Raw genomic sequence first — 14,080 nt, 5'->3', positions numbered from 1 at the left:
AGATTCCTGGGAAGATAGGGCATGGGGTTAATTGAGAGTTTAGTAAAGAAGCTATTTCTAAAGATGTGTACAAGGTTAAGGGACACAAAACCATGGGCGATGCAGTACTCTACCACTTGGGGAATTTGAGGCCCTTTACCACACCTTCACCTAAAGGTTTGGAAAGTGGTAGGAACTGCTGTCACAACTTGGAAAATGTAGTTCTAAGGAGAGGGTTATGTAGTAGGAGCAATGGCTTTAAATTATAACTGATGCTGTCAATCTCTGGCATCAACAGAAAATGAGTCAGGGGGAAATATATATCCCTACCTCACTCTACTCTCCTGCCAGTGCTGCCCATTGACCAAATGCAGCTAGAAGCTAGAGTTGGAGGGGGTTTGTAGTTGTTGCAAGTAAAAATCAGCCTCCTGGAGCACAGAGTGTAATGGGGAAGAGGCAACCAGGAAATATTTAGCAGCAGGAGCTATCTAAGTTTAGTAAGGTTGGCCACATTTTAGTGAATTCGTTAAGTGATATATGAATGCTGATAATAGGTGCAGAAGACTGACCAACATTCTCCTGGGATTTGACATTACTTCTTGAGCTCCACTAAACTACTTTATGTCCTAACTAATTTTAGATCTTTGCAAAAAACTAGTTCTGCATTTTAGATATTCAAGTTCAAGTGTGAAATGTTCAGTTATTACTATTTTGCTATTACTGAAGCATATTCTAAATTTTGTACATTTTCAGTAAGCTATTTTAAATTGTTTAGATAATCCCTCAACAATAAATGTGAAATAACCCAAATGCTTGCAATTGGAAATTCATAAAAGTCACAAATCTAGAAAATATTTACTTTTTTCCTTAGTAAATAAATGCTGAAATCATCCTCTTACAAATGTTTGTCTTTAGCCCCTAACCCAATTGACACCTTAACCATGCCTTCTTTTCTAAGTTCTGTTTTTTTGAGTTGAAATGCTCTCAAGTATAAGTTTCTCCCATCTCAGTTAAGCCAGTGAGCTGTCATTTGAAAGCACAGCACGATGAGCTGATTCTGGAGCCAGACTGTCAGAGTTGGATTCGGTTCTACCACTTAGAAGTGCAATCTATGACCAAGTTCTTTATTTTTAAATAAGAGGGTAATAATTTTATCCACCGCATAAAGCTGCTTGTGAGGTTTAAGTGTATAAAGCAGTGCCTGGCGTGTAATAAATCCTAGATAAATGATCACTCCTTTTCACTTCTTCACAGTACTGATACTGTGTTTCATCATTTATTCATTATATGTTGTTATCATTCCTGATCACAAATAGAAAGAGATGGCTGACCGTGTTCACTGATCATCATCATTAGGGTTGTGATATATTTTTCATTTTACTTATTAAATGGAAGCAATGTATTTTTGAATGCTTCTACTCTCTTTAGCTTTTTAGACACATCTAATATTTTTGACCAAGTAGTATATCTGGAGTATATGATGTTCTTTATAGTATCAGACTGAAAGAACTCCCTGTAGCTCAAAATAAAGAATATTTCATAGCTGAAACTATAAATATTGAAATGTTGAAGATGCAAGATCTATTTTTGTTATAAATGATTTTTTATTATGTATGCTATATTTTACATACTCCGAAAGTTGATTGCATGGAACAATTAAATACTAAAGAAGTAGTGATTTAGGATAATATTCTAAAAGCCTTCAGAATCAAAACCTTCTTAGTGAATGCCACCTTGGGCCCAGGAATCATCTTTAGCTTGAAGTACCATTAAGAAAACTGAAGATGTTACTGGGTGACCCTGATGCTTTGCTCTGAAGTAGGCAAATACCCTTCAGTTTGATTTAACCATAAGAAATTGTTGGTGTTTGTTTATTTTATTGTTTCTTGTTTTGTTTTGTTTTGTTTTGTTTTGAACTGTCACAAAAAGGCAGTTGCATATGGGTCAACCTAATAATACCACTCTGAACCTGGTACATCCACCTGACCACAAAATTTTGGTCACAAAGTCTTACATAACGTCTAAATGCTAAATGATAGTATTTCTTCCTTCTTTATTCTGGTAGGTGTTGTGGAATATTTAAGCAATGGAGGAGTAGCTGACAACCATAAAGACTTCAAGGAACTAAGGTACAATGAGTGTCTTATGAACTTCAGCTGCAATGGAAAGAATGGAAGCTCAGAAGGGAGAATCACACATGGCTTCCAACTGAAGAGCGCCTATGAAAATAACTTGATGCCTTACACCAATTACACCTTTGATTTCAAAGTGAGTGACCGCCTCTGAGCTGGTATAGAAATTATTTCAAATACAAACATAGGGCAAGGAAGGTCTATATTATTATATGCCTAATTGTATAATATTCAGGAGTTTTTATATTCTCTGTCTTGGCTAACTTTGTCCCTAAATGTAAGGAGGTTTGTTATTTTTCTTTTTTGTTATTGCTGACTTGAGAATTTTTTGAACCCTGATTTTTTCAAATTTCAAGTAATATTGATAAATAGCAAAAACTTCCAAAATGCTCACTTTGTGCCAGGCACCGTTAAAAGCACTTTGTTTAAAAAAAATTTTTTTTTATGTTTGTTTGAGAGCAGGGGAGGGGCAGAGAGAGACGGAGACACAGAATCCGAAGCAGGCTCCAGGCTCTGAGCTGTCAGCACAGAGCCAGATGTGCTTGAACTCATGGACCATGAGGTCATGACCTCTGAGCTGAAGTCAGATGCTTAACCGACTGAGACACTCAGGCGCCCCAAAGCACATTATATTTTTTAATATCGTTAATCTTCACCTGTCTATACCATCCTTAAATTTCAGTAAGAATCTAAATGTTAAGCATCCTGATTAGTTAAGTTCATCTTGAATGAATATATAATATTCTCTTAGAAATTTCTTAGTACATTCCTTTGATGTCTTGGTTACCTTTAAATTTTCCAAGTTTCTTTGGAAGATGAGGTTACAGAGGGTTGTACTTAGGGTCTGATATATATCCATGTAGTCAAACTATTACATTCCCAGGCAGGAGAACAAAAGAAAGATACCTTTGCAGAATAAGAAAAAAAAAAATTTAGAGGGCCCATTGTACAAGACAAATTGTTCTTTAGAAAACGATTGATTGTAGTGGTTTTCTGTAGTCAGGTTTACTTTCCCTTTGCCAATTTATCTGATCACTCTGCCTGTAGCTGTTTTATTGTTTGACTTTCTGGCATTTCAGGCCATCTATACCAAAATCTTATACTATCCTGAAAAAAATGCAGATTTTAGAAAGTCGTTTGATGTAAGAAGCCTAGAGGGAATATAATAAAAATACCAAAGGAAATTTTCAAAATGGGCTCTTCACACCTCCAATAACTTTTTTTTTATATTTTCAGTGCTTGTTAGCCCCTTTCTAAGGAACAAATAGTAGGAAGAAGAAAGGAAATTTGTGCGCTGATGGTATTAGTCAGCTTTTGTAATCATGAAGTGGAGAAAAAATTGCTTAGAAGAAATTGAATCTAATTTTAGTATTTTTTATGTTAGAGCAGATAATACTATCTCTAGCGATAGTTGCTTTTGTTCAAATCACTCATATGCAGTAATGTGCTGGTAGATATTTAATAACCAGATTTCTGCGAATTAGAAGCCCTAACTTGTGGTGTTTGTTGATTTCTGTGGTGTAAGTATTCCCACTATGGTAGATTTCAAGCTCCCAAATAATACAGTTGAATTCAGAGTTGAGATGAAGCAATAAGAAAGCGGGAACTAGCCTACTATAGCACACCGCTGGTCTTCCATAAGCTTAAAGGAAACCTCTAGACTTAATGATACACAGTTTGTTATAAGTTAATTGTCATCTTTTTGACTGTATTGATATATGATACATCTCTGCCAGCACAAGCCAGAAAACCTAAATTAAAGTTCCCTAAAATAAGTGTTTAATAATTCTACAACTTGTTTTGGCAAGTGTGTGGTTAAAAAGACCAAATCATTTCTAAGTCATCTAGGCTTTGATAGAAGTTATTTTTTCCTTGTCCACAAAGTGAAAATTTGGGTTATTAAACTAAGCCATCTTTCTTAATCTTCTGAATTGTTTTAAAATCCTTTGTTGATATTTCTTCAAAAGATTTTATGTTTTTAATAATTGTATCAAAAATCTTATTGGGACACCTGGGTGGCTCAGTTGGTTAAGCGTCCAACTTCAGCTCAGGTCACGATCTCGCGGTCCATGAGTTTGAGCCCGCATTGGGCTCTGTGCTGACTGCGCAGAGCCTAGAGCCTGTTTCAGATTCTGTGTCTCCCTCTCTCTCTGACCCTCCCCCATTCATGCTCTGTCTCTCTCTGTCTCAAAAATAAATAAACGTTAAAAAAAAATTAAAAAAAAAAATCTTATTGAACCATTTGCACTGTCCAAAGACGTACAGGTAAAGAACCAAAGGTACATTACCCAGAGTGTTTGATGTTTGAATATGTAGGATAGGATGAGATGGAAGGACAGTTATAAATCTCTGAGAGACAGGCATGTATGGGAAGATAAATATTCTGGCTGGTTGGCTAGATCAATGGATGGGATGATGGGGTGGGATAGGATGACCAGAGAACAAACTGTAAGGGCATTCCTAACAGAGAATGAAGCTTTTATCCAAGTAACAATGAATGTTTCAATTTTATACAAAGCATTTTATACCATCCCAGTATTAAAGGCAGTCAGTAAAAATAGGTAATATCAAATATAAAAATGTTATGTAATTAGTATTACATACAGATCCAAATATAATATTCTGTCATCCCATCAGTGGATTGTTGTTATTACCATTATTTTTTTTACTTGGCTTAGCATTTGTTTACTTTCTTGGTCCTTGATGAGGTTAGAAATGTAGAAAAGTGATATTTAGAACTCAGATTCATTTAATCTAGAACTTACTTGGAAAAAAAAAAAGGGTGAGTAAGCAGTTACGAAAATTACTTGTAGAACAGGTGTCTTAGTGATAGCTAACAATACGCACCACAGACTGTGTGACTTAGACTGGACGTATAAGATCAGGGTACTGGCATGGTTGGGTTCGGATGAGGGCCCTCTTCCAGGTTGCAGACAGCTGTTTTCTTATATCCTCACGTGACAGAGAGGCTGAAAGAGCTCTCTCTGGGGTCTCTTTTTATAGAGCAACTAATCCCATTCATGAGAGTACCACCTTCATGACCTAATTACCTCCCTAAAGTTTGTACCTCTTACTGCCATCACATTAGGAGTTAGGATTTTTGTGAATTTGGGGGGAACAGAAACATTCAGACCATAACACCAGATTCATTGAATTAACAGCTTAATTCAGACTTTCTACTGCTGCTGCTCTTTCCCCATCAATCTAAGGGTGTGCCCGAACCAGTTAATGAAAAGAGGAAGGACAATTTTCATATTTTGTCAAGTAGTAAGTCTGAAGTCTTTCTCTGTTACATTATGAAATTTATAATATACGATTTTCTCTTTTATAAGACAATACTTAGCATAATGCTGGCTCATAAATTATTTTCATCATTTTTACTTTTTTTCCAAATACAGTTTTATAGACTTACTATAGTTTTTCCTAATACAGACTGTTTTCCCACATTGTAGCCTTTTTTAAAAACAAGTTTGAGTCAAAAAAAGATTAAAAATCATTAGTTTAGTAACCTACTTTATAGATATAACAATGTGTAAATGTGCATACATATGTACAAATATTTGGGTGAGTTTGTAGATATGATCTTGCTAATAAGGGTTTTGATAAGAGCTTTTGCTCTGGATGTTTCAAACTAAGAAAATAGGTACAAGTGATACCTCCAATTAAATGCATCTGACTTTCTGGCGTGTTTAACATCTTTCTTGGGGCCTATGTTTGCAAAGGATTCTGCAAGTCTAGCAGCTGATGTGCATAATGACACTCTAATAAAATGATGTGGGAGGTTTATGGAACATAAGTGACAGAATATTTCATTTGTGTTTTGTTTAGTTTATAGTTGAAGGAAAGGATGGTCTCATAAATGCTAGTAAATCTACCCTGACCCTTGTTAACCTTTTTCCTAAAATGCCACTGCAAAATTAGGCATTAGCCAAAATGAAAGGATAATACCTTGTACTCACATAATTTCTTAACTATTCGACTTGGAGTGTTAATGGCAGAAAATCCTTGGATTCAAGTAGGTACCTTAATTTGTGGGAAGGTTAAGGTTTGTAAATGTTCAGCAAAGCCCTCTTCCTCAAAAGAACTATCTCCTTAATTTGGTCATGGTCATGTCAAAATCAACCTGAGGTAATTATTTCCAAATTTCATAATAAATTTTTTTCACCAAAAGTTTTTTTTTTTCTTTCTTCTTTTTTTTCTTAAGTAGCCCATTTCACTGTGATAACCATTTAAAATATTGCTGGAACTCATTATGTATAGCATTTGTAAGTAGATACTTCTAGATCTGGAAATATTTCTTCATACTTGGGCTCAGGCTCTCTTGATGTGGATAGGAAGAAATTTGACTTTGCTGTCTTGTCTCCACAGCCTGGGGCAAAAAAAAGCACTTCAGTTTTAAAGCTTAATGATCAGACAAACCAAATCATCTAGTTCTCAGAGACAAAACTGATATAAATATATAGGGCCCTGCTGAATATTTTTTGCTAAGGAATCCAAAATTTACAGTATATTTATAGTTGTGAAAATGAGTATTCTAAAGAACACATTAGAAACGTTAACTGTAGGTAGTATTTTGTAAGTATGTAGCATATCTGGGAAAGCTGAACTAGAACTGGCAAATCTGAAAACATGCTTTACCATGGCTTTGTGTGTTTGGTATCTTGATGTGTAGATAATGGAAAATAATGCCAATTAACATTAAAAGAATTAATTTGAGTCCTACCTTTTCATTATGCATTTATATTAAAACAGCTTATTGTAAATGATTTAGTGTAGTTCCCATAATGTTTATACTGATGGATTTAATTTCACTAACCTAAGCAAGACATTTTTAAAGATGCCTAGACATAATTTGGTGTGTTTAGCTTCTCAGTTTGCTTACCAATTACGCACAAATGCAAGGCTTTATGACTCCAGTAGAGCCCTGTATTTCCCTATTTAGCCGTCTTTATTTCATGTCCTACCCACTGAAGATTTGAGTCTTACATGACCCCATTGTCAAGACAACAGGTACTACAAGTACAAGTTACTCAGGTATTTGGCTTTTACAAATTATGGATTGTTTTTTATATATCTTGAGTTACTCTTTTTTTTCTAAGCATATTTTTTTCTTTTTTCTCAATCCCCAATCTCTTTCCAGGGCGTGATTGACTACATTTTCTATTCCAAGACTCATATGAACGTGCTTGGTGTCCTGGGGCCTTTAGATCCTCAATGGCTGGTTGAGAACAACATCACTGGGTGTCCACACCCTCACATCCCTTCAGACCACTTCTCACTGTTAACACAACTTGAACTCCACCCTCCACTTCTGCCTCTTGTCAATGGTGTTCACTTGCCTAATCGGAGGTAGTGGAGTACTGCCCCGCAAAGACGGGGGGATCTGTTGCTATGGACCTGTACAGTTGTAAATCAAAGTATGTAGGAGTGAAGTATGGCCATCCTTAAGCTGCTTCTTCAGGTTCCTTTCATTATGTGTTTGCTCTAAGATTTTGTACATTTTTGTGCATATTGGTATCATTTGGCACTAGGGCTGGAACCAAAGTATTACTTTCCAAATTTTTAATTTAACATGTTTTTAAATTGGACCTTTTTCATATTATCTTAGAGTCAGCATTTGTAATTAATAAGTCACCAATTCAAGGCCCAACAAGTGTATTTGTTTTTCCAAAACAAATACTTTCTTTTGAATGGTTTCAAATCAACCATTTTTGTAAAAGGCAATTAAAAAGAACTATAAATATAACATTTTAAACTGAATGATGGCATGCCTTGCAGGAAAAATTTCTTGGATTTCTGTTTTCCATTATAACAAACTGGTTTTTGACTCCCCAAGTCTTTTGCACATTAACAAAGCACTTAAATTTGCTAGATCTGTACATAAACGATGATATAGCCTTTAACCATAATAAGAAAAATTGAGAAATTAAAGGTGGTTGCACAATATGCTTTCAAAATCAAGCATTTAACAGTACATGACAGTTGGGCAAGTGCTGGTTATTTTTTTGTTTTGTTTTGAAGAATCACTCTGTATTTTGTTCCTCTATTAGTTGTAACCACATTAGAAGTATTAATTTTAAGACTTTCTCTCCAGTTTATTTATTGGGGAACAGTGGGTAATTTCTACTGCCACACATCTTGAAAATAGAATTTTTTAACATTTAGGATACCCACAAAATTAGTGTCCAGTATTTTTAATTATTCCCATCCACCTTTTTCTGCCTGGTTGTGCTAAAGAAACAGATATTATATGATCTGTACGATTTTGCAGGTATAATCAAATGTTAAACAAACAAACAAAAACCAGAACAACTGCTGAATGAAAAGACCCTGATCAAAGTTTTAAAAGGGAAAAGTGATACAAATATTTCATGTGTTCCCCAAAGTAGGGCAAGTGTCTGCTGGTTTTGGCTTTTTGAGGTGGAAAAGATTTTGGAGGGAGAGAGAACAGGGAGTAGTTGAAAACCTCAGATCATTTTTCCTGACTCTAGTTGCCAAATGGCCATTATATGCTTTTAATCTTTGTTTCTGTTGTCTGTCAGGGTTGAATTAAGAAGCTACTGGTTTATTCCCAACTGTTGATGCTCTTTAGAAACTTTGGAATCCTTTTTTTGCCCAGGAGGGGCCAGTTGAAAATCTGTGACTCAAGAGGCAGTGAACGTAATAACCGTTTTCTGGGGGAAAAAATTGGTTGGCTACTTGACGTTAATTATGGCACAGTAACAGGAAAAGGTTGTGTCTGTGTTTTTAAGTTTTTCTTTATTCTGCTTTTTTGCTGCTATAAGAGTTTTCTGAAATTTATATTTTAAACTTTTCATGCACTTTACTGTTTCTAGTCTCAAAATGTGATATTTTTAATAAACAAGAAATTTTCCATTATGTGAATGAAATTTTAAAAGAAAATAGCCTATATTTGTGTCTCACTAATATATAAAGTACAGGTCAAATTTAAATTATTTAATTAGTTTTAAATATATACAATTTGTCTCCTCTTTCAAACCTGACATCGTAGGCTGTTTTATTAGTCTTAAATGATGCATTTCCTTTGGTCATTTTATACTAATTTCTTCCATAGTAAATTAATCAGGCTATATAATATTTCCCCTGAAGGGTAATTTTAGTGGGACGAGGGTGGTGGGATGATGTAATGTCGTATATGGGATCGCATCAGAAGGGTTCTGTAAAGCCTAAACTCCCTTTTAAAAGTGCCTAGTGATAGAGGCGTTGTTTGTCATCTTTTATAATTGGAATGTAATTGTAGTTGAGTGAAGTTTGATGTAAATAAAATATTCTTTTAAAAATGGTAAAGTACCAGAATAAACAAACAGAAACAAAGAAACAACCCTTAAGGTGACAGATTTTCCTCAATGTGCAGGTGTCCCTTCTTATATACCTCAAACATTCAACATCTAGCCATGCAAATTGATTACCTGAACCATAGTACTGGAAAGTAGAATAGCATGAAAAACTTAATTTTGTGGACATTACCTTTTTTTGTAATCAGCTACTGTATGTTTTATTTTAAATCTTTTGTTTTGGGTGGATTTTCTGCTCTGGAGGTATATGCACTAACAAAACATTTTCCTCCTTTCATATACGCATGTTAATTAGCAATGTGAGCAATATTTCCTACCATACTTCACTCCCGATATTTTTTGAGATGTTTGTATAAAATGGAATTTAAAGTTCACTTATGATTGTATATGAACCACAGAGGAGCCCATTTATTAATAAAAAAAAAAACTTTTTTAATAGTTAAATGTAGAGGGAAAAAATAAAAAAAAAATTGGGAAACATTGTAAACAGCTTAAGTTTATTTTGTGTATGATCGAGGCACTCTGTTGCAGGAAGGTGTGTAATTGGGTTCTCTCTGCTTCCAAATGCACTCTTTCAAACCATTCATTATCCTGTGTATTTTTAATGTGGTTTTAGTAAATGTTGGTAGTAGCTCTGTTGAAGTAGGTAATTGTGTTATGTTTTGGGTGGCACACACACTTGGGGCATGGTAACCCAAATTTCATGTGCACGGTTTCCCTTTAGCCCACTGCCCAGATTTCACACACTTTCACCCTTTGTTCCCTTTGTAAAAGGAGTGGTATCTGTTTTGAGCTGCCAATTCAGATGATCAGAAATGCTGCTCTCCTCAGTATTGTCTTGTTAAAACGCATGCCATTTGGAACTTTGGCAGTGAGAAGCCAAAAGGAAGAGGTGAATGACATAGGGTGTATATTCAATGAAAGTAAAATATTTATGCTTATATACTTTCTAGTTCTCAGAATAAGTTTAATAAGCTTTATGCCATGGGGCTGCTGCATATTTTATGTGAAGTTAAGAGAAAATTTGGGCATTTTTAGGTTGTGATAATGTGTTGTGTTTTTTTTTTAACTGTTAAATATGATTTCTGATCTTTGTGTAAGAACTGGAGTGTTCTTTAAATTTATTGAAACAGTGTTTGAGGAAGGGAAAACTGCACTGTTTGCTATTACAACAGTCCTACAAGTGCATGTCAAGTCACCCACTCTCTCAGGCATCAGTATCCGCCTCATAGCTTTACACATTTCGATGGGGAATATTGCAGCATCCTCAGGACTGACATCTGAGAAAGGCTCAAATCCACTTACTGCTCCTTGCTTGTTGACTTTGTTTTAAAATATTGTGCCTGGTGTCAACTTTTAAGCAACAGCACTGCCTAAAAGCAAGCAGAGAACAGAATCCCAGCACCATTCTATAGGCAACTTTTTAGAATTCAGATATAGTAAATCTGTTCGAGATTTATGATGTTTTATGTAAAAAAAAATTTTGTACAACGTAGCTGAATATTTTTGTTTCATTTCTTTGATGTAAGGCGTGTGAACGTTCGTTTGAATATCACATGTTAAAGTCAGGTAATGGCACAATGGGTTCTGAGACCAGCTTCCCCCCCCCTCCCTCCCATTTGCCTTGTTCCAAGCTCTTTCTTTTCAAATTACTTTTCAATATTCATAGGCAGATACTTAATTTTACTAATAAGCATCCTGTGTGAATGTATTAAAGAAGCCACTGTGTTTTAGTGTTATAGTTTGCAGAAGTATAAAGCTTCGTTCTTCTTTGTCCCTCTTATTTGGTATGTTACAGTTATGTATTGAATCACAGAGATGGGAGAAAGTTGAAAGATATCTAAGGCTCATATCACTTGATTCTACGGTGGGTTGTATTAGAATTGAGGATGTGGCACATTAAAACTGGAACATGGGCAAACATAACTATGTTCCATTTAAAAATTGTATCTTCTAATTATCTATTGTTAAGTGGGTGAAAAATTAAGTTTGCATTTGTATTCCCAAAAGTTTCTAAAAATCACAAATGCCATCTGTACTTTCAAATCAAATAGCAAGAAGTAGAATAGCACAAGACAAAATAGGTTAAATGTGTTCTTTGATGGAATCAGAGGCATATTGTTTTCATTCCTAATATAGGGCTAGATTTTCTAGCGAATTGGCTGTGTCCCAGTACTTACAGTACTTACTTGTTTCTAAGTCTTCTATTCTGAGAGATTTTAATAGCTTTGTAAAATGCACTGACTGATCAGTAGCTTTGGCCACAGAAAACATAATCAATTTCTGATACATTTGGCAGGCCATAGAATAATGGTTATATAGCAAGCAATGACTTTATGGCACGTTTTAAAAATAGCATTCAAATATACTTTTTGACAGAAATGTGAATTCTCACATTTATAAGGTATTCTCTTTCCTACCTGCCCTCCCCTTTAAACAAAAATCAACTTTCTAATATGTAGATTTGTTTAATCTTTTCCTTCTGAATTGTATCATGTTTATAGAACTGTGAGAATTCTAGGTAGACAAATTAGGAAAATCAGAGTATTTTTCTAAGCCAGGAACTTCAAATAAAGTTTTCAATTTGTAGACTGAGAGAACTTTTGTAGTTACGATTGCTTTGAGTGATTTTAATTTTTTTTATGGCATCGTGATCATCAATTTCAAGTCCAAGTAAATTAGTACACCTTTAACCTGGCTTATTTACCAAAGTTGTAATCTGTTTAAGAACAGGATGCCAAAAGCATCTTTCATTTTACAGAACGATTTGGATATCTCTGTTGTATAAACGTCACCTTAAAGTTTAAGGGTAAGAAGAAAAAAGGAAGCACTTACACTGCAGGGTGTTCTGAATACAAGCCACAAAAAGAAAAAAAGGTTTTTTTCAGGAAGGTGGTAAGGGAGAGCATGCATATTTCTTGTTTTAACCAAATACCTTCTTTATGTAAGGTTCTCTGTTGAATTACATAAGTCCTATGGCAAGAAATAGGGAGATACTAGGAAAAGCAAGCTTTGTTAACCTACTTAGTAATTTCTTTTGGCGTAGGTTTGTTTGGGTTATTCTTGGAACCAAAGGAAAACAGGCATATTGAGGTTTTATTCGATGTATATTATGACATTGAAGTAATGGAATGTTTTTAAGTAAAATAGATTTTACTTTCAAAGCATATGAAATAAGGACATTTCTGCCTATTAAATGTTCATTTTTTATGGCACTTACTATAAATTCAGTAGCATTGTACTGAAATTAGAAATTGTGTTATCAGAAATAAATCATATTTTGAAAAAGGTATGTAAATGCCAAGTGATATGACTCTTTTGGCATAGTAGCTTGGTACATTCAGCTTTCAGAAACTTTGAGAAGGCATAGTTTGGCACCTATTAGTAGTTATTTTTCTTATAATCTCCCCAGATTTAGATAATTTCCCTACTTGTATGTGTGTCACTTTTAATTCTAAAGGCATAAGAATCATGGTAACTTTTAGAAGTGGTCCTTTCTTGCTCATTTCAGTTTTGTGTTAATTTCTAGTTACTGACCTATGACTGTATTTCCTTTCAAACTATCAGTGGTTATATGTACCACATTTGTTGAATTAGTTATCTTAAAACTCACACAATTGGCTCAGCGTTGATGTGTCAAACAATGGCTTTGCTTCTTAACAGGCTTAGTTTCCTGCTACTTGTTTCAGTGTTGATACAATAAGTGATGCAGTAGTCTGGGTGTGTATGTATTAAGAAGCTGTACTGTTCTTTCTCTGTGCTTAACTTGCTAAAAATATATTCCCTTACCTATGAAATTCCTGAGCGGTGCTCTGCCAACTTTTTTTGGGGGGGAGGAGTTTGGATGGCTGTATTACTGCACACTGGATCTGGAATTGTTCAGTGTTGTGAGTGGCAAATTTCTTAAACACCAGCAGCACTGAGAAGTGCACTATGGGCATTTGTACAGTTGTCCAAATGCAAGCAATTCTTTCATCTAGGAGAAGTTGAGGAATAGAGTTCATTGGAGTACTTGGAATATTTTGAGGAGGATGAACGTTTCAAATTTGGCTTTTTTACCTCTGGATGGGGTGGTATGGAGGGAGATTTTTTTTTTTTTTGTAAAGAGAAAGCATGTTTGTACCTTCTCTTTCGGAAAGGCCAGGGTGTTGGTCATATTCACTATAGGTTAACTTATATCTTCTTTTGTGATTTCTTTCAACCATAAAACAAGTGCCAACTAGTTGTCCACGAGACGATCTACTCTTCAACTCAATTTACCGTTTGAATAGGGAAGGATTCATTTATTCTCATTATTTGGCATTAAGCTAATTTATTATTTTGCATAAATTTGAGTAATTATGTGGCCTATAAAGTGTTTTTGTAGCAAATTTAATGGTTGGAAAGAAAAGCACTTGAGTTTAAAACTGAGCAAGATATTTTGGTAATTTTTCCCCTGAATACATAGTAGTTTCTATTGATGTCCCAAAACAAATTCTCCTGTTCTAGGTTGTATATTTACTTTGCTTTTGTCCTAAGAAAACGCCAAGCACTAAATCAATTTGTTACTGTGTTCCAATAATCAGTTTAAAATCTAAGATCTTTCTTTTTTCTTTTCTTTTTTCTTTTTTTTCTTTTCTTTTCTTTCTTTCTTTTTTTTTTTTTTTTTTTTTT

At 34.6% G+C, this 14,080-nt stretch overlaps 1 protein-coding gene across 5 annotated transcripts in view; it reads left to right on the top strand.

The window, feature by feature from the left end:
• Positions 1 to 14,080, top strand: part of CNOT6L (CCR4-NOT transcription complex subunit 6 like) — a 182,774-nt gene that overhangs the window by 104,876 nt on the left and 63,818 nt on the right. For 3 of the 5 annotated variants that reach the window (XM_049632095.1, XM_049632092.1, XM_049632094.1), the window contains exons 11-12: positions 2,045 to 2,247; positions 7,252 to 10,911. In XM_049632095.1, the coding sequence (XP_049488052.1) occupies positions 2,045 to 2,247; positions 7,252 to 7,464 (416 nt within the window). In that variant the 3' untranslated portion in view covers positions 7,465 to 10,911. Of the gene's footprint in view, positions 1 to 2,044; positions 2,248 to 7,251; positions 10,912 to 14,080 lie in introns of those variants that run through there. The other 2 variants (XR_007458117.1, XM_049632093.1) reach the window with 1 other exon arrangement.

Source organism: Panthera uncia, chromosome B1, assembly GCF_023721935.1.
Source record: "Panthera uncia isolate 11264 chromosome B1, Puncia_PCG_1.0, whole genome shotgun sequence".
Lineage (NCBI taxonomy): Eukaryota > Metazoa > Chordata > Mammalia > Carnivora > Felidae > Panthera > Panthera uncia.
Note: the sequence above shows the minus strand (reverse complement) of the source record. Positions and strands in the feature narration are given on the sequence as shown.